This window comes from Lolium perenne, chromosome 4 (genome assembly GCF_019359855.2).
Source record: "Lolium perenne isolate Kyuss_39 chromosome 4, Kyuss_2.0, whole genome shotgun sequence".
Lineage (NCBI taxonomy): Eukaryota > Viridiplantae > Streptophyta > Magnoliopsida > Poales > Poaceae > Lolium > Lolium perenne.
The window spans coordinates 205,556,713-205,584,203 of NC_067247.2; the positions used below are offsets into that span (position 1 = coordinate 205,556,713).

Consider the following 27,491-nt stretch of genomic DNA (forward strand, 5'->3'; position numbering starts at 1 on the left):
TAAAAGTAACCAGAATAATAAACAAAATATACAAAACCTGTAGATTCCATCTCTCAAACATTAGCCTTAAGGCTCCATTGGTCAATATAGTTGGCAGCAACATGACAACGGTTATGTTTTACTCTGCTGTTAAGAATTGTAAGTACTCAGCCATGGAATTGCTACTTGCGATTAGAGGCAACGTTAATATATACATCCAAGCTATTCTGTTATGGTATTCTCTGTCAACAAAATTTATTAGACGAACTCTACTCATCTACTGGTCATCGATTGCATATGAGTTCTCTATCTTCTCTAGTGACAAAGGGGCGGAGAAATTTAACGGTGAGAACATGTCATCATAATTAGATTTGGGAGCAGGTTTGAACTCGTATGGGCCAGCCTTGGTTCCCCAAACCTGAAAATGATTGGGTGAAGTGTCAATATAGTACTCTTCGTTTTACTAGAATAGCAAGTCAAAGAACCATGGTGTCACAAACATAGGAAACATACCTGGTTTCCATCATCGTCAAAACCCTTGTCCCAAATGTGTATTTCACCATTCTTGTGAATGGACAGATCGGATGTACAGTATGCTGCACCACTCTGTTAAAATATTGATCTTCAGACGGAATCAATCGCCAAACATTGTGTAAGAGGATAATCCTTCGGTGGGGTTTTATTTTGAATTAAAACAAGCAACTTCTAATATTCTTCATCAGGAAGAAGACTGAACATGTAGATTCAGAAAGGAGTATAAGTGGCTCACCCAACTGTTGGGAAAACCTCCAGGTGGGGTTGATCCTTCATATAAGCAGCGTTTTCCACGCTCACATCGCGATAACTGTATGGTGGTCAAATGCTCTGCGATATCCTGGACACCAAATAATACACTTGAGTGCAAGGACAGTTTTATATGCCACAAGCTGGGATGTGTTAGTGTGGACCACATTCTTGGGTAGCCAAGTAGAAAGTTCGCCCATTTTATTTCTCCTACCAAGTAGGAATTCAAGCTTTACAGGATAATGTTCATTTTATTACCTTAACTTATTTTCTATCTCCTTAAGAGAGTTCACACACATCGACAAGAAACTTCATATTATATATAGTTCTATGCGCACAAACACACAGACACTGTAAATGTGTAATCTACAAAAATTGCCGGTATTCAGAACAAAATTTTAGAAAGAAGTCAACAACAGGAAAAAGAAAGCACAAATTATAATCACAATCCAAAAATTTATATTAGCGTCACAAATAAACTTCAAGACTGGAGACTTCTTCATATAGCAGCATTTTGTTCTAGAGCACTGAAGCTACCACCCAAATTAAGGTCCTAACATGTTACAGTGTGATCAAAATTAGCATCAGGAACTAAATCAAATTGGAGCGAGGACTGTACTATGCAGAGCCACCTGTCACAGGGCAAGCATGATTCCATGTAGAAAGATATACCATCTTTATCCATGCAGATGCTAATTCTGGTTCTAGTAAAAGTACTAACTGACCCAAAATTGGCTCAGCGGTTGCACTAGTAAGTGGTAAACTGGCAATAGCGCTAGATTCCATAATCTTTAAATCATCAACAGGCTGCACTCAGACGGCTGGCAGACAGTTGCAGCTCAACTAACAATTCACAAATAAACCTTTACTATTAAGGTGAAAGATGCAATGTCTGTCACACTTCCCGTGATGTCACACTTCTTATTATTAAGGTGAAAGATGCAATGTCACACTCCCGTGATGTCACACTTCACACTATTTACATGCCAAATGCCACCGCTTTCACGTCAAACTCACCTTTCAGTTACAACCATATTTGCGAAAAGGATGGCAGCGCGTGGTTGTAAAAAGAGCGGACGCCTCATCCCACTTAACAACCGAAACCAACGCATGCACTGGCTAACAAACCTTAGCCAGTATACTTCAACGCCTCCATCTTCTCCTGCCCAAGTTTATCTGTGCCTACCAGAACGGCGAATCAATACCACTAGAATCTCCAACACCCATAATCCTTTCTTTTTCCTAGGGCACAAAGCACTCATCTTCACCCCACTTCAGAGTGCGACTCATTTCAACATCTGGAGGCACCTAGCTAGGATGGACAGCAGATCGGTTCTTTCTTTGTTTCTCTCCTGCTGCTGGGTCACATTGGACACGGTGGGCGGCACAGGCCCGGCGGTGGTGCACCACTGAGCGAGATCAATCACACATCAGCTGGGCACGACGGCGAGGAAGCCAACTGTAGGGGTGCATGAAGGCTTTGATCAGAACCAACGTGTTGTGCAGCTGCCCACCGGCCGCGGTGCCGTACTCCGCTAGGCGGCGACCGAGAGTTCCGATGAATCCTAGAGAACGTATGCATCATCGCCTTGCTGCCATGAAAGGACCGTGCATCATTCATCTATTTTACTAACTGTAGGCTGCTCCCACCGATTTCAGGTTGGACCAAATCGATCAGCTGAATCAAAAATTCAAAATCGATCTGCTTATCCGACTCAACAAGTCTTATTTTCCAACTGGTTATGTCATGCCATCATATATGGGCAATACATTATTTTTATGTGTGATTGGTCAAGGTAAGGTTGTTTGAGAATTCGTGGGCGATCCTTTGATGTTAGATCCAGAGTTTGGTCTTGCAGCAGTGGGTATGTTTCTATCAGAATTTGGACTGAGTTTCAGGTAAATTGTCAATGTATGATGATTGATGGTGAAAAATCAAATAAAGTCAGATTCATTTCAATTAGTATGTATATGTTTTCTTAATGGGGCAAGGTTAATTGTTGGAATGACGCTTGAACGCTAGCATCATGCTCAGGTAATAAGAAAGAACTTCCAATGCGTGTAATGAAGGTTTTAATTCTTTGTCGCGCCCCCGCGTTGTCCTCGCTTGGGCGACACGGGGGATTTAGGGTTCCCTCTCAGCGCCATCGGCGAGCCCCCATCCGCCTCCATCAGCCTCCATCCTGCAACTCTCCCCTCTCCTTCTCCTTCTGCGGAGACGGCTGCCTCGCCCTGGGCTTCTTGGCGGCGCTCGAGGTCTTGGTCCTACTGGTGTTGTCCCCCTTTCATCGGTGCTTGCGAGTGGACGTCCGCTCGTTGGTCCATGCTTGGTCGCCGGCACGCCGCCAGATCTGACCATGGGTCAATCTGAGGCTAGATCTGACCAGGCTAGATCTGACCATGGCAGACCTTTGAGCTGTTCTTGGGCCTAGACCTCTCCGGTCTGCGCGGATCTGTGCGGGTACAACTTCGCTGCGGCGTGGAGGGATGGTGAAGATGGTTGTGGGTGTTGGAGGTGCGCTCGTGTGGCAGCAAGGCTGGCCTGCTGCGTGCGCGCGGCTCGTGCTCCGGAGGGAAACGGGTTTGGTTGGCTCCTCGGTTTCTGGAGCGGCGGCTTCGGGTGGTGGACTGATGTAGCCCTACCCAAGGTTGACACTACATCAAGACCGACAAGCCCTCCTCGTGGTCCAATGACACGAGCTCGAGCCCAAGCCATACACCAAGAGGTGAATTCGCTCCTTTCCACGTATACATTTGATACCTCTTTGGATGGCGTGCTACTTCATGCAAATACCCTATGTTCAATCAGGTACATCGACCAAGACGCGAGCCATGGAGACCAAGCCAATGGAGAGGGAGCTGGAAATGATGAAGATGGAGCTACAGCGCCCAGGCCGGAACTTCCGCCCCCAGGACCGGAACTTCCGGCCAGATGCCTTCCAGATGCCTTCCACGCCCAGGAAATGGATCCACTAACTTCCGCCCCGAGGGACCGGAACTTCCACCCAAGTTCCGCCCTAGTTCCGAAATTGCGCCAAAACGCCCCTGGATGTTACTGCAAGGAAATTGGCCATTTTCGGAACTAGGCCGGAAGTTGGCCGGAACTTCCGCCCCGACCGGAACTTCCGGCCTCCAGGACCGGAACTTCCGCCCATGACCGGAACTTCCGCCCAGGACGGCCGGAACTTCCGCCCTGTCGAACTTCAGCCCAACAGCACTTTTCAGCGTGTAACTTACCCCTTCGCCCACCAACTATAAATAGCCTTGTTGGCTCAGATCTGAGAGTAGACTTGATGTAAGAGAAAACATGAGCTATGCTCCTTCCCGCGGGAAACCCTTCTAGATCTACCAATCTACGAAGTTATCTACTCTTCTAGGTAGTTGATCTCTTCCATTCTAGGAATTCTAGTGTTTTGGATCTTTTGCTTTTGCAATTCTATCTATTTGCACTCTTTTCCTCTTTGGAACTCTATCAATTGCTATTGCCAATCTTTTGTGAGGGATTCTACTCCTTGTGGGTCTTTTTCTTGCAATTCCATTGGGTTGGTGTATCGGGCCAACGAAGAACAACCGGTTGTGTGTGTGTGTGTTGCGTTTGTATCTTCGATCCACCCCGCTTTCCACCCACGTTCTTCGTGTTCTTCCACCTCCCCCACGAATCCCATCCAAATCCGTGAAGATCGGGCACACCCTTGGGCTTAGCCCTCATCATATGGTATCAGCAGCTCTTTGGTTGCCACGGATTTGACCCCCACAACCCCCAATTCCACCAATTTCGCCCAAAAAGTTTCCCAAAAAAATTTCCCAAAAAAATAGCCCCAAATTGGCCTTGGTTGGATCTCGCGATTTGTTGAGTTTTTGGTGGTTTTGCTCCAATAGAAACTTGTCTTTGGTGTTGATCTGCAATTCCCCCACCTTCCCACAGCTTCTAGTGCCAAATTTTCCTCGAATTCGAAGGATTTCGGACCGGATTTCCGCCCAAATCGACGAACAGCCCGCAGATCTGATTGCGACCGGAAGTTCCGCCCGGGACCTAAGTACGCCCCAAAGGACCTAAGTTCCTACGGCCAAAATTTTGACAGCAACCTTCGTTTTTCGTTTTGGCACTAACCCCCTTGTGTTTGGACTTCGGTTTGAGTGCCATTTCAGCTACCACAAAGCTTCCGCAACATCGACAACGACGACGGCACCCCGAGGATCCGAGCGGTTCATTTGACACCTCCACCACCATAGCAAGTTAAAGGTCGTCGGCCACCATCATCAAGTGGTATAACTTGCCTCGTAACTTGTAGCCCTAGCCTCTTTTGCGTACCTTTCCTATCGAGAGTGGCTTTCTAGTGTTGCGAAGCATTACGCAAGTGTCCCGACCGTGAGGGTGTGCGTGTGTTGAGCAAAGCTACGAAGCAAGCTCATGTGAAAAGATAAGCAAAAGAAGTGTGACATACTTACATAGATAGTAGTATCCTTACATAGTGAGAAAAAGAAAAAAAATACAAAAAGAAAAAGTGTGTGAGTGACACCTATACACAAAAGAGTCCAAAGCTTTTAAGCAAAAGAGAGAAAAGAGAAGAGAGACGTCTTGCGCAAATCTTGTTGCTTCTCAATTTTGCAACCAAGCCACGGTCTCTCTTGAGTTAGCGTGACATCGAGCTAGTATTCTTCGTTAGGACCATTTTGTTCGTGCTCATTTTCCAAGTCGGGCTAACCCCATTTTGTCCCACGCGTGTGTTCCACATTGTGTATGCCTTTTGTGATCACCGTTTTTGACTTGTGCCTTTTGGATCTTACCCACTTTTGACAATAGACTTTTCGTTTGGTTCTTCCATTTGGTTTTCCACATCCATACCTAACACCATATAGAGTTTTGTTTTTGTGTGTGTAACCGGCTGTTCCTCACCTTGATACACCTTTCCAATTTTGTTGTGAGTCTTTGACTTACTTGTGAGCTTTCCTCTAACCCCCACAACATAGTTCTTGTTTTAGTTGTAACCATGTCTAGTGGAGAGGGGAACCAACTACCGATGACACGGCACCAACATTGGATAGCTACTCAAGCCGTCAACAAGAGTATCCATGACCTCACGGCAAGGATCGATGAGACCGTTGCACGCTATGAAGAATGAGCTCAAGTGCAAAGAAGGGACCTCAATGTCCAAGTGCAAGACATCCATGACAAGCTTGATGCTCAAGGACATGATATGAGGGCCACACTTGCTACTCAAGGTCAACAAAACATGGCGAGCATGAGAAGGCAAGAAGAAAGGTTGGCACGCCTTGAACAAGCTATTGCCAACATCGCCAACAACCGAAGCCAACACTCAAGGTCTTCGCGCTCTCATAGTTCAAGACACCGAGCTTCATCCCCGTCTTACCATGCTTCTAATGAAGACCCACACCACCATAATGTGGATGCTCAAGTACTTCAACAACAAGCTCGAGATGTGGAGCAAGCACATGCTCAACTTGAACAAGAGAGACTACAACAAGCAAATCGCCAAGCTCAATTCGAAGAGGAACAACAACGTCTTCGTCATGATCAAGCTCTCCTTCATGCACGTGAGCAAGAACGTCTTCGCCATGAGCAAGAGGCACGTCAACAACAAGGGCAACCGCGCCCATCTCAAGTGGCCAATGCTCAAAGGAACCCACCTCATGACGCCGAACAAGAAGTGAACCAAGAACGCCAAATCATCAATATTGATGCTCCGCAAGATGATGGCGCAAGAAGAAACAATAGGGACAATAGAAAACACAACCCTCTCAATTATCGAGCTCGTCAAGCACCTCTTGCTCATCAAGGTGAAGCAAGGCAACCACAATGAAGAAGACGCCTCAAGTGAAGCTAGTGTCATGCCACACCCCCGGCAACCTCATGGAAGGCGTCCTCCTCTTGCAAACTGCCGCAATGGAAATGAGGATCAACCTCAACAACCTCGCAACCATAATGAGGATGAAGATGATGCAAGACCACCTCCTATACGCAATGACCGTAATGATGAAGAAATCTTTGGGAAGCTCAAGTTCACCATGCCCAAGTTCCAAGGAGAGGAAGACCCCGATGCATACTTATCTTAGGTACTCAAGGTTGACAAGATTTTCCGCATCCACAACTTCTCCGAAGCAAAGAAGGTGGCCATGGCATCACTTGAGTTTGAAGGATATGCAAATGTTTGGTGGGAAGAAATGAACAACAAGCGTGACAAGGAAGATCTAGAGCCCATTGACACATGGGAAGAGATGCAAGAAGTCATGCACAAACGCTTTGTGCCCACCCACCACAAACGTGACATCTTCAACAAGCTCACTCAACTCAAGCAAAGCTTCAAGTCCGTTGAGGAGTACTACAAGGAGATGCACATGACCATGATGAGTGCCAATGTGGATGAGCGAGAAGAGCAAACAATGGCAAGATTCTTGAATGGATTGAACATTCCCGTCAAGAGGATAGTGGAGTTCTTGCCTTACACCAACATGGTTGAGTTGCTTCATCAAGCTACAAGAGCCGAGCGCCAAGTGCGAGAAGACTTAGCAAGTGCAAAAACAAAGTCCTTCTTCGCCGCAAGAAATGCAACAAACACCTCCTCAAGCCTTAAAAACACAAGTGCTATTGCCTCCAAGGATCCTCCCAAGCAAACGAAGAGTGCCTTCAAGACAACAAGCTTCAAGCCGGATCAATCAACTATGTCCTCTAAAGCTTCCACGGGATCTAGTAACATCACTTGCTTCAAGTGTGGTGCTCAAGGACATAAATCCTTTGAATGCAAGAACACAAGAGTTATGATAACTCGGGATGATGGAGATGTGGAGTACTTAAGTGAGGGTGAATATGAAGCCTTGGTACAAGCCGCAACCAATCATGAAGATGATGACTTGGAAGACCAAGAACAAGTCCTATGTGTGCATGATGCAAGCCCATCACTTGTGGTGACCAAAGTGTTGACAACCAATGCACTCCCCAATGAAGACCAAAGGTGCAACATCTTCCAAACAAGAGCCGGAATCAATGGCAAGTCAATAAAGGTTATCATCGTTGGAGGGAGTTGCCACAATCTTGCAAGCACCGAACTATGCTCCAAGCTCAACCTCACACTCCGGAAACACCCCCATCCTTACCATGTGCAATGGCTAAGTGACAATGGAAACGTCAAGATACAACACACCGTCACCATATCCTTCAAGATTGGCGCCTATGAAGACACCGTTGATTGTGATGTAGTGCCCATGACGGTGTGCCACATGCTACTTGGTCGCCCTTGGCAATATGACAAAAGAGCAAGCCATGATGGCTACTCAAATGCCTATAGCTTCAAGGTCGGCGACAAGACATTCATCCTACGCCCAATGACTCCTAGCCAAGTAATTGCGGACAATGCAAAGGCTTTAGCGAGGGCTAAGGAAGCTACTATCACTAGTGAGATGAGTGGTGAGAGAGTGACCCACCAAAAAGAAAGTAAGCGACACAAGCCATATGAGAGTGAGATGAAGAGTGTCCTCATAGCTACCAAGAGTGAGATGAGAGAAGTGCACCACAACCCATCCACCAAATTGCACTATGTGCTCATTTGCAAGGGGCCATCCTCGGAGACTAACAACTTAACAACACTTTCTTCGTCTTTGTTGTCTCTTTTGAAGGAGTTCCAAGATGTCTTCCCCGACGAGCTCCCTCATGGACTACCACCGCTTCGAGGGATCGAGCACCGCATCGACCTCATACCCGGCGCTCCTCTACCAAACCGCGCCGCCTACCGCACCAACCCCGAAGACACAAAGGAGATTCAACGCCAAATTCAAGATCTTCTCGAAAAAGGGTATGTACGTGAAAGCTTAAGCCCTTGTGCGGTTCCCGTGATTCTCGTTCCTAAACCGGATGAGTCGCAATGAATGTGTATGTATTGTCGCCCCATCAATGCCATTACCGTTCGATACCGCCATCCCATTCCGAGTTTAGATGACATGCTTGATGAATTGTGTGGTGCCACGATTTTCTCTAAGATTGATTTGCGTAGTGGCTACCACCAAGTTCGCATGGCGATAGGTGATGAATGGAAGACGGCATTCAAGACCAAACTTGGTCTCTATGAATGGCTTGTCATGCCATTTGGTCTTTCAAACGCTCCATCTATTTTCATGCGTCTCATGAATCACATCTTGCGACCTATCATTGGCAAGAGTGTGGTTGTCTATTTCGATGATATTCTCATTTATAGCAAAAATCTCGAGGACCATGTGCAACATGTGAGAGAAGTCTTATGCATCTTGCGCCGTGAAAAGCTTTTTGCAAATCTTCCCAAGTGCACCTTTGCACAAAACAAGTTGGTTTTCCTTGGATTTGTGGTTTCCGCTAATGGTATTGAAGTTGATTCTTCCAAGGTTGAGGCCATCCACAATTGGCCCACTCCTACCAATGTTGGTCAAGTTCGAAGTTTTCATGGACTTGCCGGTTTCTATAGACGCTTTGTGAAAGATTTTAGCACTATCGCTTGCCCTTTAAATGAGCTCACTAAAAAGAATGTTCCGTTTGTTTGGGGCAAGGCACAACAAAAAGCTTTTGATGAGTTGAAAAAGAGACTTACCGAGGCTCCACTTCTTGTTCTTCCGAACTTTTCCAAAACTTTTGAGATTGAATGTGATGCGAGTGGACTAGGTATTGGTGGAATTCTTATGCAAGATGGAAAACCCGTGGCATACTATAGCGAGAAGTTGGATGGCGCACGCCTCAACTATCCTATATATGACAAGGAACTTTATGCTTTGGTTCGTGTTCTTGAAGTTTGGCAACACTATCTTTGGCCAAAAGAGTTTGTCATTCACTCCGACCATGAGTCTTTGAAGTATTTGAAAAGTCAACACAATTTGAACAAACGACATGCAAAATGGGTTGAGTTCATTGAGTCCTTTCCATATGTAATAAAATACAAGAAGGGCAAGGACAATGTTGTTGCGGATGCTCTTTCCCGCAAGCTCACCCTCTTACTCACTCGATTGGATGTCCATGTTTTGGTCTTGATGAAATCAAAGACCTCTATGCCTCCGATACCTTCTTTGGCCCAATTTTTGCAAAATGTTCTAGTCAAAGGGGCATTGTTGATTTCTATTTGCACCAAGGATTCTTGTTTAAAGCTAACAAACTTTGTATACCCGAGTCTTCTCTTCGTAAGTTGCTTTTGCAAGAGTCACATGGTGGTGGCCTTATGGGACACTTTGGGTGAGACAAGACGCTCTCCATGCTATCTACCCATTACTATTGGCCAAGAATGAAGCGAGATGTGGAGCGCCTATGCAACCGTTGCACGGCATGTTTACAAGCTAAGTCTACAACCAACTCTTATGGTCTTTACACACCATTGCCTATTCCGTTTTGCCCCTTGGTCCGATATAAGCATGGACTTTGTGCTAGGATTGCCTCGAACTAAATATGGTCATGATTCAATTTTATTAGTGGTTGATAGATTCTCCAAAATGGCTCATTTTATACCATGCTCCCGAACGGATGATGCTTCACATATTGCCTCCTTGTTTTTTAGGGAAATTGTGAGACTCCACGGTGTACCAAGAAGCATTGTTTCGGACCGAGATGTCAAAGTTAATGAGTTACCTTTGGAAGACACTAATGGCCAAGTTCAACGTCAAGCTTTTGTTCTCGTCATCCTCGCACCCACAAACCGATGGGCAAACCGAAGTGGTGAACCGAAGCCTCTCCACACTACTACGAGTCCTTGTCAAGAAGAATTTGAAGTCATGGGAAGATTGCATCCCACATGCGGAGTTCGCCTACAACCGTGCCACGCACTCTACAACAAGGAGAAGCCCATTCATGGTGGTCTATGGCTTTGAACCACCTACGGCGATCGATCTACTTCCTCTTCCGCTACATGAACAAGTAAACATGAACATCGACAAGAGAGCCCAATACATGAAGAAACTACATGAAGACACAAGGGCAACAATCGAGGAACAAGTTCTTCGTCAAGCCACTAGACTCAACATGAAGAAGATTACAAGGATCTTCAAGGAAGGAGACTTAGTGTGGTTACACCTTCGCAAAGACCGCTTCCCTCAAGAACGAAACTCCAAGCTCAAGCCCCGAGGCGATGGTCCCTTCAAGGTCCTCAAGCACATCAACGACAACGCCTACGTCATCGACATACCAACGTCCAAGTACTTGGTGAGCAACACATTCAATGTGTCCGACCTCTCGCCATACCATGAAGATGAAGAGACTTTAGAGTCGAGGACGACTCTTTCCCAAGGGGGGGAGATGATGTAGCCCTACCCAAGGTTGACACTACATCAAGACCGACAAGCCCTCCTCGTGGTCCAATGACACGAGCTCGAGCCCAAACCATACACCAAGAGGTGAATTCGCTCCTTTCCACGTATACATTTGATACCTCTTTGGATGGCGTGCTACTTCATGCAAATACCCTATGTTCAATCAGGTACATCGACCAAGACGCGAGCCATGGAGACCAAGCCAATGGAGAGGGAGCTGGAAATGATGAAGATGGAGCTACAGCGTCCAGGCCGGAACTTCCGCCCCCCAGGACCGGAACTTCCGGCCAGATGCCTTCCAGCGCCCAGGGAAATGGATCCAGCCGGAACTTCCGCCCCGAGGGACCGGAACTTCCGCCCAAGTTCCGCCCTAGTTCCGAAATTGCGCCAAAACGCCCCTGGATGTTACTGCAAGAAAATTGGCCATTTCCGGAACTAGGCCGGAAGTTGGCCAGAACTTCCGCCCCGACCGGAACTTCCGGCCTCCAGGACCGGAACTTCCGCCCAGGACGGCCGAAACTTCCGCCCTGTCGAACTTCAGCCCAACAGCACTTTTCAGCGTGTAACTTACCCCTTCGCCCACCAACTATAAATAGCCTTGTTGGCTCAGATCTGAGATTAGACTTGATGTAAGAGAAAACATGAGCTATGCTCCTTCCCGCGGGAAACCCTTCTAGATCTACCAATCTACGAAGTTATCTACTCTTCTAGGTAGTTGATCTCTTCCATTCTAGGAATTCTAGTGTTTTGGATCTTTTGCTTTTGCAATTCTATCTATTTGCACTCTTTTCCTCTTTGGAACTCTATCAATTGCTATTGCCAATCTTTTGTGAGAGATTCTACTCCTTGTGGGTCTTTTTCTTGCAATTCCATTGGGTTGGTGTATGGGGCCAACGAAGAACAACCGGTTGTGTGTGTGTGTGTTGCGTTTGTATCTTCGATCCACCCCGCTTTCCACCCACGTTCTTCGTGTTCTTCCACCTCCCCCACGAATCCCATCCAAATCCGTGAAGATCGGGCACACCCTTGGGCTTAGCCCTCATCATGGACGCAGTAGCGCCTGGCGGCGGGTGCCATCGTACGGTGCTGGTCGGTTCTTTTGGCTGTGCGGGCAGCAAGATGGCCTACATGGGAGGCATTCGTGGTGCTGGAGTTCTCGTGCTCCTTCCCAGATCTTGGCGTAGTCCCTTGGACGGTGGTCTCTATTCGGGCGAAAGCCTTGCCTGACGTTGTCAGTGGTGTCAACGCTCCTGAGCACTAATTCCCTTCTTGGAAGCGTCATTGAGGATGGTGCTCCTCCACCATTGGCTCCAGGTGAGAATCTTCGGTCTGGTTAGCCAGACGGGGCAGCGACGATGCCTTGACGCCACTTCCTTCTTGAAGGCGCTACCTTGGGAGACTTTGGTCCATGTCAACTGGTCGTTGCGGTGTTTGTTGCGGTGTGGCCCTTGGGTTGCGACATAGTGGCTTTCGTAATGGTGGCCTTCCCCGGCGAGGGCGAGCTCAGAATCTCTTCTTCTTTGGTGGTCCGGCTTCCGGCTACAATTCGAGCTCTATGGTGAGCGCTCCATCGTCTGACGGCACGGCGCCCTCGAACCTGGGCGAGAGGGCAGGGGTCCTTTTCGGTGATGGACGGGTTGCACCGTGATGCAGTCATCCGTGTTTGAAGTAGATGAAGGCATGCTCATCCAACGGTGTGGTTTCCTCCTCCCCCGCTGCGCTTCCTCTACCTTGATCAGCATATGTTTCGCCGTCTGAAAACCTAGGCGTTTGGAGGCTTTGTGTTACATTTGCCCTGTAATGTTTCTGGTCTTTGTTGCTGTTTTCTTCAGCACATGTAACTCTAGCCGTTGGTGGCTTTATTAATTTAAAGCTGGGCGTAATGCCTTATGTTTTAAAAAGGTTTAAATTCTTTGAATTATGGGCAAAGATGTTACATCTCCTGCACGATGCCGAAGTAACAACCAATCTCATAACTGTAGGTGATAATCTATTGCTCTTGCAAAGGATGGTTCTGTTAGGCATAGACAACTCGTATTCCACGGGGCCAAAGGCCACAATATATAGTACATGTACAAAGTGAAATATGCAGGAACCCCCTAACTACTAGGGATGATACAAAATACAACTATCTCTCTAACACCCCCCTCAAACTCATGGTGGATAACAACACTAAGTTTGGAGTGTAGAAAACAATGCTGCGCTCTAGGCTGGGCCTTCGTAAAGTAATCCACCAACTGCAACTCTGAAGGCAAAGGCACATACTGAAGCATCAACACCATCAACACCAATATGCTTGGTAAGCTCGTGCCAGGGTCACGTGCTATACTGATAGCACCTGTAACAAGAGAGTCGTGTGTGTCGTAACAGACACCAAAATCTGCAAGTAACCACCGTAACCAAGACACCTCCGCAGTCAGAAGAGCCATAGCTCGCAACTCAGCCTCTGCACTCGAACGGGAATCTGCGGTCTGCTTCTTCGTCTTCCAGGCAATGAGAGAACCACCAAGAAAAACACAGTAGGCAGACAAGGACCGGCGATCCGAAGGATCACTCGTCCACGTGGCATCGGAGTAGGGCTGGAGCTGTAACGAGTTGAAACAAGGAAAGAAGAGACAAAGAGAGATCGTGCCACTTAAATAGTGTAGAACACGAAGAAGATGACTATAGTGGACCGAAGTGGGAGCAGAGACAAAATGACTCAGAACTGGGCGAGTAACAGCCAAATAGACGAGACTACCGACAAGATGTCAATAACGAGTCGGGTCAGAGAGAGGATCACCATAGGAGTATCACCAGTATGGTCATCAGTAAGAGCGGCACGATCAAGAAGGTCCTGTAAATAACGTTCTTGTGATATAAAGAAGCCATCAAAGGTGGCTCAATCCTAAGAAAATAGCGATGTGGGCCAAGATCCGACATAAGGAACTGCTCAGGTCGCCACAGTGATGATCATGTCATCAACATAGAGAAGAAGAGTGCGACCACGAGGAGAAGAGTGAACAAACAACGCCGGATCATGTGCACTGGGAGAGAAACCAGCAATAGTGACCACAGAAGCAAAGCGCTCAAACCATGCACGGGGGGCTTGCTTAAGGCCATAGAGAGAGCGAAGAAGACAGACCAGGCCATCTGTGACGGAATACCCAAGTGGTGGGTGCATATAAACCTCCTCACGCAACTCACCATTAAGAAAGACATTCTTAACATCAAGCTGAGACACAAACCAAGAGCGACAGGAGCAAAAGTCTCATCATAGTCACGACCATGCTCCTGCTGGAAACCTCTAGCAACGAGACGAGCTTTGTATCACTCAAGTGTACCATCAAAGCGGGTCTTAACCTTATAGACCCACTTACAAGTGATAGGATGGACACGGGGAGGAAGAGGAACAAGCTCCCAAGTGCAGTGCGCTCAAGGGCAACAATCTCCTTGGCCATAGTAAGCTACCATTCAGGATGAACAACAGCGTCACGATAAGTGGTTGGCTCCGGAATAGCCAAGACACTAGCTAGCAGGGTTATAGAAATCAGGAGAAGGACGGGGCCGAGTACGTAGAGAATAAGACGGCTTAGACAGTGCACCAGAAGTAGAGGGTGCCTCATAAGAAGAAGGTGCACCAGAAGTACCATGTTAAGCTTCATGCACTAGCCAACGCAACCAAAAGTACAAACTAATGGAAAGGGCTAGGCAATCTACTTATACACTTCAACACCCCCATCACGTGTGACGGGAAGACAAGTCAACACGTGTAGAGTCAGAGGCAGACTCAACAGGTCTATACGAGGACTCCGGGGGGGTAACAACAATTTTAGGATAAATTGCGAAAACCAGGACTCAAACTCGAGACCCTGGGCTCTGATACCATGTTAGTAATAGACAACTTGTATTCCATGGGGCCAAAGACCACAATATATAGTACATGTACAGGGTGAAATTTGCAGGGAACCCCCTAACTACTAGGGATAATACAATATACAACTATCGCTCTAACAGGTTCAACCCTACGCTTGTGAAGTAATTCCAAGATACTCATAATTAGTCTGTTATATATGCATTGATCAAGATATTAACGTTGACCTATCTCAAATTTGCGAAGTGAACAGAAATACGTATGTGTTCACACCCTTCTACAAAATGAAACGGAGTTCTGCTCATTGCTCTCTTATCTGATATGGTTTAACTTATATGCCAACCTAAAGTTGTAAAATCACATGCTCTTGATCTAAAAATTTACAATCAATTTGGCAAGGACGACTACATGCTATTGGCATCTCTCTCAATTGATTCGTTTATCTACAAATGCTCCAACTTAGGAAAATTCGAATGGCAGGGTTAATTTTAGTAGTTGATCACATGGGGTTGGCGGCTACATGGCCATTGTTTTGTCCAGTCCTGGACCTTTTCAGTTTGGCAGGTACAAGGAAGACTAGGGAAGAAAAAATATCCTGGAACGTTTCAAAAAACAATAGTTCTGCATTTTGGAGGAAGATTTCAAGTAAGCTCCATTGTGTGTCAAAACTAACTAACGTCGACGTCAGGACATTAGGTCATGTCAACTTTGCGCGCTAAACCTTTTCAACCGAGAGACCCGTATGAAGGCATAGCCCACAAGAGACTTGACACGTTCACATGTCCTATGATTTTGTCTTAAGGGGTGGATTAGATAGAGATAGAGAAGGATTTACTATAGTTCGAGAAGACGAAAGCACATGATGGCTGAAAGGAGTGATCCGTTGATCTGGACATTCATGTAAAGAATTGTTGTTTTCTTAAGCAACCATATGTAAGAATGACATGTCTTCATTGATCATTTGCGTTTCATAGTAATAAAATCTAAATGTTTTGCTAAAATTTTGTTGCACACTTAGGTTATCCATACCAACGAACAGGTGCTCCATATTTACATGTGCGGCAAGACAAAAAAAAAATTGTTATCCCGTGGCAATGCACGGGCATTCAACTAGTTTCTGTATATAAAAGCAAAATGCTATGTGAAGATATAGCAATGTTTAAGTCATGGTATAATACATATTTGACAAACCATTGTTTAATTACCAAGGCAACTATACAATCCATAATATTAAATTCGAATCTAGACCATTACTCCTTTTGGCACCCCAGTACCCAGCTTGGGAAATAAAAATCTGTATGTCAGCTATATAGAGGCAAAAGCAGTTCCAAGGTGCCAGTTGAAAAATGTAAAATATTTGGACCTTATGAATACCAAGCTAGTTAACCCATGATGTCACTACATTAGAACGTGCCATGAGCAACAGTATTTCATGGATTCATGGGCAAGACAAAATAATATTCACATCATAACTACAGAAGTGGGCAAAGCCCTCAGAGGGTGTTCTGAAAAGTATGTTTTGTTCACAAAGAAGACATACCGCAATTACTTCCTCTGGCTGTGGCCTCTGATCTTTTGGACGGTCACAGAAATTCTTGTACTCTTCAACATCTCTAATTGCATAGGAACTTAACTGTCCGGTGGAAATAATATGAAATGTTTCAACAAAACAGGGTTGAATTAAAGGTGTTTCATGCTGTTGTTAATGCCAAATATTAAATTCGTTGAGCAGAATATCATCCTAGATTCACTAATGTTTATTAAATGGCCAAAGCAAGTATGTTGGATACACCTTGGCTAAATAAAGTAGCAAAACTGTGATATTATACCCAGATCATTCTATGATTCATTCAGTCCAGAAATGTTGCATGACACCTTTAGGTTTCCAGGCAATTAACCATAATGTTTAAATTGGCAGGTATACCTAGTTACTTGTGTCTTGAAAACGATAAGAGAAAAGGCAGAAATGTGGATAAGATGTCTCTTCTATAGCTAAATATGATGATCTATTATTTTCTTCAGAAGATACCATCCAGACGACACCACAGCTTAAATTCAAAAGTGGAGGATGAGGAACTGTTCAACTGCGTGCCTAGAGTAACTTTAATACTTTATAGGTTCAGTATTTAAGTTTCACCACAACAGTGCAAGTCTCAGAGTGGGAGAGTGGGGAAACATTATTTGCATGTTTTTCAACGGTAGACAAATGCGTAAAATTTGAAGTTACCTCAACGTCACATTTCATCTCTTTTGGACATGGCTTTACCATGTAAAATCTCTGCAAAACCACATATTCATAGTTACTTACATATATGTAAGACTGAACAAATAAACAAGCTAAAGAACTACAGCTAAACTTCATTGTTAAATCATCCAAATAACACACTACAAATGGGTACAGAGAGTCCTACCGCCTGTGATTAACAGCCTTGTTCCTTTGTTCAAAATTTATTATTCAGTTGGATCTTATTATGTCACATGAATTAAACATATAAGTTTCAAAAGTGTTCTTGTAGCAGAGTATTGTAACATATTTTTGCACTACCCAAACTGCTAGTCAACTTGAACTGCCAGCAACATGTCTAATACTAAACAATGAAAGCAGGTATACCAAGAACAAAGGATGAAAAATAACCTAGAAAAATATTTACCTGGTTATAACTACCATAAACATAGTATTAGCAGAAACATGGAATGGACAAAAAATTTAATGGGTGTGCTTTGAATGCGCACTAAAAGGGTGAGTGGGCAAAATAGAAAAGAGGGTAATAGTCATGGTTTTAAATGCGTCGCCAAGTTGTCGCCTAGGCGACGCCTAAGCGTCAGAGCGCCTGGAGATGGCAAGGCGTTGTCCTCGCCCTAGTTTCTTGTCTAAGGCGTCCAGAATCGACCTTTTAGGCGTCCAGGTCATCGCTTAGGCAGGGAAGGCGTCGCTCTGGCTGCTTTTGGACGCCATGGATGTAGGGGACCATGGCTGTAGGGGCTAGAGAGAGGGGAAACAGAGGGGAGAGAGGGAACAGAATAAGTCAGGGAATCAATTGAGAGAGGAGTTGTGGTGTGCATGTGGTCTCTTTCCTCTCCTCCTGTCCTCCATGGTTGCTGTGGAGCAAGCCTCTCTGACTTTGCATGTGGTGTGCCCGTGAGTGTGGCTCAGATCTGATGGTACAGTGGTGCATGGTGAGTATGGCTCAGTGAGAGGAGCTGGCTTGCTGATTAGCTGCTCGTGCCTACAAGCAAAGTGAGAGAAGCTGTGGTGTGCCCGTGGTCTCTTTCCTCTCTCTCCTCTATGGTTTGTTGTGGAGCAAGCCTCTCTGACTTTGCTTGTGGTGTGAATCTGACGGTACAGTGGTGCATGACTGCTGGCTTGCTGCTTACCTGCTCGTGCCTACAAGCAAAGTGAGACGAGCTCGTGCTTGCTGCTTAGCTGCTCGTGCCTCTGAACTAAGGCGTCGCCTCGCTTCGCGCTTTAAGCGCCTAGGCGTTGAGGCGCCCCCAACCGCTTTAGGATGCCTTAACGCTTTTAAAACCATGTGTTATGGTCGGACTCCAGTATACACGGAAGAGGCCCAATAGTGAGCCGATAGGGGCTTAGCCCAAGTTATCTAGGGTTTAGAGGAGCTGTCCTCCTGTATAAACACATGTACCCCTTCGATTATAATCAGACAATAAACATATACTGTTGTCGTCTCCCTCAGGAGACGGGAGCCCCAAACCCTAGCCGCGCCCTGCCCTAGCCGCCGCCTCCTCCCTCTCGCAGCGATGGCGCCCAGCCGCCGGCGAGGTCTGCGCCTCCAGCCTCTTCGTCCTCATTTCCATCCCTACAATCTACGCCCGAGATCTGGTAGAACCGTAGTCTCTACCAATTTGGTATCAGATTGCTCTGGTTCGATGACTTCTTCAGGCCTCCCCACCGCCGCCGCCTCCACCAGCGCGGCCACCGCCACCTCGCAGCAGCCGCCGCCGCCGCTCCAGCCGCTGCCGCCGGCCACCTCGGGTCCGCCCACCTCGGGCACCAAGGCCATGGCGACCGACGCGACCCCGTCCTCTCTCCGGCGGAGATGTCATCGGCGATCCGCGACCTCACCCTGGCGGTCTCGAACCTCCGGACCTTCCTCCACGCTCCCTACGCGCCACCGATGATGAGGACATCTCTATGATAGATACAACCAATACTCCTACAGCCACATTTCAGGTACAGTCGTTACTAGGAATCCTTCCTGATATATATGAGAATATGATGCTACCTAAATCAAATGTATTTATATTATTTAGGAATGGATCTAGCATGGACGCCAAGCATTGGATTAGGAACGTGCATGGAGATGGCAGCAGACCTGCAAGAATTCAGGATGGCATTGCAAGCGAGGATTTCAGAACATTGAAGCCACCATAGTGAAGCAATGATGATTGGATGAATTATACAAGTTACTCCATCATAAAGTTAGTCCAAAGAGTTATTTATGATGCTGCGTCACCTTATTTAATGGGCCAGGCCCATGTATTTTCGGATTAGGTATTTTAGGGGATTTTAAGAGGCCATATAAGTGGAGGAAGGCCCATTTAGGGGTGTTTTTGGCCAACCCTAGCTGGTTGGACGAAAATCCCTTCACTTCCCCCATATATATCCCTCTGTAGCCGTCATTAGAACTTGGATTTTGATTAGATTAAAAGTTAGCCAATTGCTGCAACTTCGTGTACTTCTTTTGAGGCCAACGCCCAGAACAAGACCGACTATTCGGAATCCCACCTTTTCAATAAAGCTTTCATCTATCCGCAATATTCTGATTGCAATATTAGTTCTTACTTGTTCTCGATTTCAGGTAGGAATTAAGACCCTCGCTGGTCAGGCTGATCGTGCTCCCGCAAGATCAGTAACTCCCGGAGATTGCGATTGCATTGGCGCACGAGCTTTGCACGTGTAGTCGGATCGTCAAGCACGAACTCCACCAACAAATCGATTTATCCCCATCTCATCAAAAGATCGGACACCTTTGCCCTATCAACCGCCCCTGCCGGCTGCGACCTTCGCGCCACCACCGCCCCCGCCGGCTGCGCCCTTCGCGCCACCACCACCGCCCAACGTCGCGCCCCAGGGACTCCCGATCACCCAAATCAGGTTCCCGTCGTCATTGTCCCCGCTGCCGACGTGGATCGACACGCCGACCTACACGACAGCGCCACCACAACCGACGGTGCTGCAGTCGCCCACCACCACCTTCGGGGGGTTCGGCGGGTATACTGACCCACACGCCGGGAGCTCCATGGTGCCGCAGTACTCTCCTCCCGCCACGATGGGTCGCCACGAGGGCGCCTACACAGCCTCGCTTCACCAAGCTGGAGTTCGCCACCTACGACGACACCGTCGACCCCCTAAACTGGCTCAATCAGTGCGACCAGTTTTTCAGGGGGCAGCGGACCATGGCATCCGACCGCACGTGGATCGCCTCCTACCACCTCCGTGGCGCCGCACAGACGTGGTACTACACCCTCGAGCAGGACGAGGGCGGGATGCCTCCGTGGGAGCGCTTTCGCGACCTGTGCCTCCTCCGGTTCGGCCCCCCCATACGTGGGAGCAGCCTGGCCGAGCTCGGTCGCCTCCCCTTCACCACCTCGGTGCAGGACTTCTCCGACCGCTTCCAGGCCTGCCATGCGCCTGGCGTCACAGCTCGCCAGCGCGGCGAGCTCTTCGTCGGCGGCCTCCCCGACCACATCTGCGTCGACGTCGAGATGCGCGACCCCCAGGACCTACAGACGGCCATGTACTATGCACGCGCGTACGAGCAGCGCGCCAACGCCATGCAAAGAAAGCGTTCCTGGCCGCAGCGCCGCCACCCCGACGCGCCCCGCTCTGCCGCCCGCTACTGCAGCCGCCCCTGCGCCGACACATACCTTCCGACGCACATCAGCCGAGCAGCTCGAGCGGCGCCGCAAGGGCCTGTGCTGAATTGCGACGAGCCGTACGCGCCGGGTCATACGTGCGCCCGCCTGTTCTACTTGGAGACCGTCGACGACGCGGAGGTGGAGGCCCTCACCGCGGAGCTCGACGCCACCACACTCTCCGAGGCCGGCGTCACGACCTACGGGCCGGTCGATGCGACCACCTTCGTCGTCTCCCTTCATGCCATGGCGGGCATCAAGACGGCGAAGACGATGCTGCTTCCGGTGACGATCCACGGGGAGCGTCTCACCGCGCTCGTGGACACGGGCTCGATGCACAACTTCCTGGCCAGGGACGCTATGCGCCGCCTCGCCCTCCAGCCGGCGGGCGCGGAGAAGTTCAACGTCACCGTCGCCAACGGGGACCGCCTCGCTTGCCAGGGCGTGGCGCGGCAGGTTCCGTCCTCATCGGCGACGAGCCCTTCTCCATCGACTGCGTCAGCATCGACCTGGCTGCTACGACTTCATCCTCGGCGTCGACCTCCTGTCCACACTAGGCCCCATCCTTTGGGACCTCGACGTGTTGTCCCTCATCTTCTGGCGCGAGAGCGGCCGTCGCGTTCAGTGGACGAGCATCGGCGGCTCCGGCGCCGCGACCCCGCAGCTTCAGTTGATGGCGGCCGCACTTGACGAGGCGCATCCTCTCCGGGCCGACCTCCTGCAGCAGCATAGCAACATCTTCGACGAGCCACAGGGCCTCCCACCCGCGCGGCCCTGTGACCACCGCATCTACCTGCTGCCGGACACGGCGCCTGTCGCCGTGCGCCCGTACCGTACCCCCAGCTGCAGAAGGATGAGCTCGAGCGCCAAGTGGCGGTCATGCTCGCGCAGGGCATCATCCGGATTTTGACATCGCCGTTCTCCGCCCCGGTGCTCCTTGTGCGCAAGGCCGACGGCACATGGCGCTTCTGCATCGACTACCACGCCCTCAATGCCATGACGTCCAAGGACGAGTTCCCCATCCCCATCGTGGATGAGGTCTTGGGCGAGCTACACGGAGCGCGCTTCTTCACCAAACTCGACCTGCGTTCGGGTTATCATCAGGTGCGCATGCACCCAGACGACATCGAGAAGATGGTGTTCCGTACTCACCATGGCCACTTCGAGTTCCTGGTGATGCCGTTCGGCCTCTCCAACGCGTCGGCGACCTTCCAGGCCCCCATACTTGCATCGCTTTGTGCTTGTTTTCTTTGATGCCATTCTTATCTACAGTTCATCCTGGGCGGAGCACCTGCAGCACGTGGCCATCATCTTCAACGAGCTTCGAGCGCATCGTCTCCACCTCAAGCGCTCGAAGTGCTCGTTCGGCACGACCTCCGTCGCATACCTGGGGCACGTCATCTCGGCGGAAGGTGTCGCAATGGATACGGACAAGGTCGCCGCCGTCGCCGCGTGGCCGACCCCGCAGTCACCGCGGGCTCTGCGCGGCTTCTTGGGCCTCGCCGGCTACTACCTTTAGTACATCCGAGACTTCGGCCTCATCGCCGCGCCACTGACGCGCCTCCTTCGACGCGACGCCTTCTCCTGGGACGAGGAGGCGGCTACGACGTTCGCGGCTCTCCAGCGGGCGCTCACGACGGGACCCGTCCTCCAGATGCCGGACTTCGACATGCCGTTCGTGGTGGACTGCGACGCCTCCGGCATCGGCTTCAGCGCCGTCATCCACCAAGGCGAGGGACCGCTGGCCTTCTTCAGCCGCCCCTTCGCCGCTCGCCATCACAAGCTCGCGGCATACGAGCGCGAGCTTATCGGGTTGGTCCAGGCGGTGCGCCACTTGCGACCTTACCTGTGGGGTCGGTCGTTCCGTGTGCGCACGGACCACTACAGCCTCAAGTTCTTGCTGGACCAGCGCCTCTCCACCGTCCCGCAGCACCAGTGGATCAGCAAGCTCTTCGGCTTCAACTTCACCGTCGAGTACCGCCCAGGCCGTCTCCGCGACACTGAGGATGTCGCGGACGATGTTGCCACGACGGGCACTGTCCTGTGCATCCGCTCCGGGCCGTCCTTCGCCTTCATCGACGACATTCGCCGGGCTACTTCTACTGTCGCGGACGCACAAGCACTCCACGGGCGCCTTGACGCCGGTGAGCTGGGGGCGCCCTGGCGCCTGGACGATGGGCTGCTTCTACACGGGCACCGCCTTTTCGTGTCCGCCCATGGTGACCTGCGCCACCAGGTCTTGTCCCTGGCGCACTCTGCAGGACACGAGGGCGTGCAAAAGACCCTCCATCGCCTCCGTGTTGATTTCTACATCCCCGGTGATGGCGCGTTGGTCCGTGACTGGGTGCGGTCATGCGTGACGTGCCAGCGGAACAAGACAGAGACGCTGCGACCCGCGGGTATGCTACAGCCGCTGGATGTGCCCTCACAGGTGTGGGTTGATATCTCCATGGACTTCATCGAGGGCCTTCCCAAGGTGGGCGGCAAGTCCATCATCCTCACGGTGGTTGACTGCTTCTCCAAGTACGCGCACTTCCTCGCCCTCGGTCACCCCTATACAGTCGCGTCCGTGGCCCGGGCCTTCTTCGACGGCATCGTCCGCCTCCACGGGTTTCCTTCGTCCATCGTCAGCGACCGTGATCCTGTGTTCACGGGTCACGTCTGGCGGGATCTCTTTCGGCTGGTGGGCGTAAAGCTCCGGATGAGCACGGCGTTCCACCCTCAGACGGATGGCCAATCCGAGGTGGTCAATAAGGTGATCGCCATGTATTTGCGTTGTGTTACAAGTGATCGTCCACGAGCTTGGGTGGATTGGTTGGCATGGGCGGAGTACTGCTACAACACTTCATATCACTCCGCCCTGCATGCCTCGCCTTTCGAGGTGGTCTACGGGCGCCCACCTCCGCCGATGCTTCCTTATGAGCCTGGCACGGCTCGGTCCGAGACGGCGGGTGACTTACTCCGCACCCGCGACGAGATCCTGGCTGAGGCGCGCTAGCATCTTCTCCAAGTAAAGCAGCTGGCCAGGAAGTACTATGATGTTCATCATCGGGAGGCAGAGTTCGCGGTGGGCGATTGGGTGTGGCTGCGCCTCCTTCATAGGACCACGCAGTCTTTGGACCCGCGCTCCAAGCGCAAATTGGGATCCCGCTACGCCGGTCCCTTTCGTGTGCTGGAGCGTGTTGGCACACTCGCATATCGCCTTGAGCTGCCAGCTGGTTCTCGCCTCCACGGCATCTTCCATGTCGGCTTACTGAAGACCTACCGCGGGGACCCTCCTGCGGCAACCCCGGCCCTTCCGCCTACTTCGGATGGCCGACTTCTGCCAGCTCCCGCGAAGATGGCGAAGGTGCTGCAGGCGCAGCAGCGTCGCGGCGTGTGGCATGTCTTGGTGCAGTGGGCCGGCTTGCCCGAGGAGGAGGCGACTTGGGAGAAGCTCGACGATTTTCGCCAACAGTTTCCAGATGTTCAGCTCGAGGACGAGCTGTTTGAGAAGGCGGGGAGAGATGTTATGATCGAGCTCCAGTATACACGGAAGAGGCCCAATAGTGGGCCTAATTAGGGGCTTAGCCCAAGTTATCTAGTGTTTACAGGAGCTGTCCTCCTATATAAACACATGTACCCCTTCGATTATAATCAGACAATAAACATATACTGGTGTCGTCTCCCTCAGGAGACGGGAGCCCCAAACCCTAGCCGCGCCCTGCCCTAGTCGCCGCCTCCTCCCTCTCGCAACGACGCCGCCCAGCCGCCGGCGTCTGCACCTCAAGCCTCTCCGTCCTCACTTCCATCCCTACAATCTACGCCCGAGATCTGGTAGAACCGTAGTCTCTACCACCATGGTAATAGTAAACTGACATGAGAAGGTAGAGAGAAGATAATATAGTGTAAGTTTGCCTATCATATGTATTTGATGAGTTTAAGATGGTACAGGAACATATCAAGAATTGGCAATAGACAAATATGACACAGGTTGGCATAGGAAGTAAAACCACTTCAACTTGAAAGAGTGAGACTGCTTAAATTTTCTAAAGATGAACTGTTTAGAAGTTACCATACTTGTCGGAAAGGTTTTTCCGGAGCTCTCCAAAATGCCTGCAAATGAAAGTATGACACACATGTTCTTGCAAAGGTGCTATGAATTTGAAGGATGTCTAAGAACAACGGACATACTTGTTCAAAGTAGAGCACTCCCGAACCATCCACCATCTCAGTTGCAGGACATGTGAGAATTCTAAAAGAAAAGGATGGCCAAAAAAATTTGATGAAAAAAGGAAGATTAGCACATAGTTAATTAATGCTTAGCGGCAAACAAATTAATAAATTCCAAAGGATTCCATTAAGAGATCAAACACGCGCAATTCTAGGTGTGTAGATGGAAGTTTCTGCATCATAAGTGCACAACTGTTAAACTAATTCAACCATGCTGATATCCATGTGATTTTTATTTTCAAATGGAGCTTTTGAATCACATCTAGAAATTTGTATTTCTGTACAAGGTACCAGGTATTTATCGGTAAAAAAGTACCATTCAAAAAGAGAAGTAACCTTTTTGCGAATTAAAAAGAAAAGTAACCTGGTATCCTCCTACTGTCTAACAACTGGTCAACTGAATCACAAGGATAGAGAATCAATTTTGAGTAAACCGGGTTTTTTCAAGATTTCAGTAAACCAGCTTTGCACTTGCCATTTTATGTGGTTTGGATCGTGTAGAACAGAATTAGTTTTCTTGAGGGCTTTGCTAACATGGTGTTTCATTAAGATCATAACAGAAAACAGTTTGACGTTAGTTTTACAACCTAGGGACAATGTTGGACTCTTTGCTCCGGACAAGACAGACTTGATGCTAAGTCAATGGTCTACAGTTGTTTCAAGTTCTGTTTAGCATTGTAATTTAATTCTATACAACATTTCTGTGTAGCTATGTACAGGAGCCAGAACCCTGGCAACATTGGTAAAACATAAAAATAAGGCTTCTATCACCACAAGCTAATAAATAAATAAAATCTAAAACAATGGTCAACATCAGGCATTTATGCATATATAAATGTGGATTGTACCAATGCAACAGGAAATAATAACTTGTTACCCATATTTTAACCATTGGCAAAGCACAATTTTAGCAGTATCCTAACAAAATCGTAGAGTAACAACAGGACACCACAAGCTGCTGCCGTTTCCCCCATCCCCAGCCAAGAAGAAGCTACATCTTGCGATTTGCAAATACCACCCGTCCAAAGACAACAACCCTAGCCAAACGAACATCACAAGAACTAATGTGCAAACGGAATGCCTATGGAAAGAACAGTTTTCACCTCAGGTTGAAGTAGTTTCCAGGATCCTTCCTCGCCTGCTCCCTCGAGAACTGCACAGGAAGCGAATGAAATTCCAATGCACACCAAGAAACGCATCAGGACACAACTTTTGCTACTTTATGTCGCTCCAAATTGTAAAATCTTCAGACTAATTCAATTCCCCACATAATACGTTATTAGGAAGTTGGGGCGGGAGGGGGGGGGAGGGGGGGCTAATTCAATTTCTCGGGGCGGGGCGGGGCTGGGCCGAGCGGGGGCGCTCACCTTCTCACCCGAGAGAGCGTCCGCGACGGCGCGGGCGTGGTCCCACCGGGTGGTGGAGCGGCGCAGCCGCCGGATCAGAAGGACGCCACCGAAGACGACGAGCGCCTTCAGCACTGCGCCACGGACTATCCCGCCGACTCCGCCACTGGTTCCGCCGGGGTTGTCCTCGCCGGAGCCCATGGGGGATTCCACGGTGAACTCACGACCGCGATGGCGGAGGCGAGGTATGGAGGCGGAAGAGGAGCGAGAGATAGAAATCACATGTTTTTGGGGGTAAGCTGAAAGTATTTCCGTGGACTACAATAGTGCGTTCATCCACTCGACTATCGTCATTAAACCATCACGCTTCCTCATATTTACATGACAAATCCTGCTCCTATTATTTTTTAGCTAGTACTAGGAAGTTTGCGGCGCGGCGCACGCCGTGCCCGTGTTATTTATGGTGCGGCATTCTTTTTTAAAAACAATATTTTTAGGTTTAACCATGCTGGATTCCTTTTCAAAAAGAGCTGAAGAAACATCTAAAACTCGATCGCGCCCTTGCTATCAAGATCGTTGGTTACAATTTTATAGAAATAATAAAATATCTGGGTTGTTGAAGTACGGTGGAAGTGCCGATGAAATAGGTGGCAGATGGTGGAATGCTTTTTGTTGTGGGTATACTTCATGGGTGTACCATCGACAGTGCCTAGATCCGGCAAGCCCGGGTGGCCCACAGATGGTGATGAGGCATGTGGCCCATCTGCGGCTCAGATTGTCGTTGATCCCGACGGAAGATGTCCGGCCCAGGAGCAGGGAGCCGGATCCGACCGACCTCGAGGAGGAACCCGGATCCACGGAGGCCCATTAAGGGACCCGGATCCGGTACGACATAGATGGAAGGGCGGATCCTTGACGTACACGGCAAGACATTGTACCGTAGTTAGGAAACCTGTATCCGGGTAGGACTCTCCATGTAAACCCTAGATCCGTGCGTCTTTATAAGCCGGATCCCGGAAGCCCTAGAGGCAGAACCTCAACTCATTGTAACACCGCGAAAGCGCCTAGATAATTCCAGACAAGCAGCAGTAGGCCCTGTCATCGTGCAGGTGTTCCGAAGCTGGGTAAATCGCGTACCACCGTCCCGTGTGCACTCCGCCCTATGGCCC

The 27,491-nt window shown here is 49.2% G+C and overlaps 1 protein-coding gene across 2 annotated transcripts; it reads right to left on the reverse strand.

Annotated features, from left to right (window-relative positions):
- On the reverse strand, window positions 1-26,653 carry LOC127295101 (chromophore lyase CRL, chloroplastic). Of its 2 annotated transcripts, XM_051325009.1 has the most exons (9): window positions 26,344-26,650; window positions 26,080-26,129; window positions 24,938-24,998; window positions 24,824-24,859; window positions 17,115-17,165; window positions 16,428-16,520; window positions 749-853; window positions 493-585; window positions 1-397 (listed from the first exon to the last, which is right to left on the reverse strand). In XM_051325009.1, exons 1-9 carry the CDS (start codon window positions 26,521-26,523, stop codon window positions 257-259), a joined length of 810 nt encoding a protein of 269 aa, XP_051180969.1. In that variant the 5' UTR covers window positions 26,524-26,650; the 3' UTR covers window positions 1-256. The 2 variants fall into 2 exon arrangements, with proteins under 2 accessions (XP_051180969.1, XP_051180970.1); XM_051325010.2 differs by lacking the exon at window positions 16,428-16,520 and having other exon boundaries at window positions 26,344-26,653.
- Window positions 26,654-27,491: the final 838 nt, after the last annotated feature.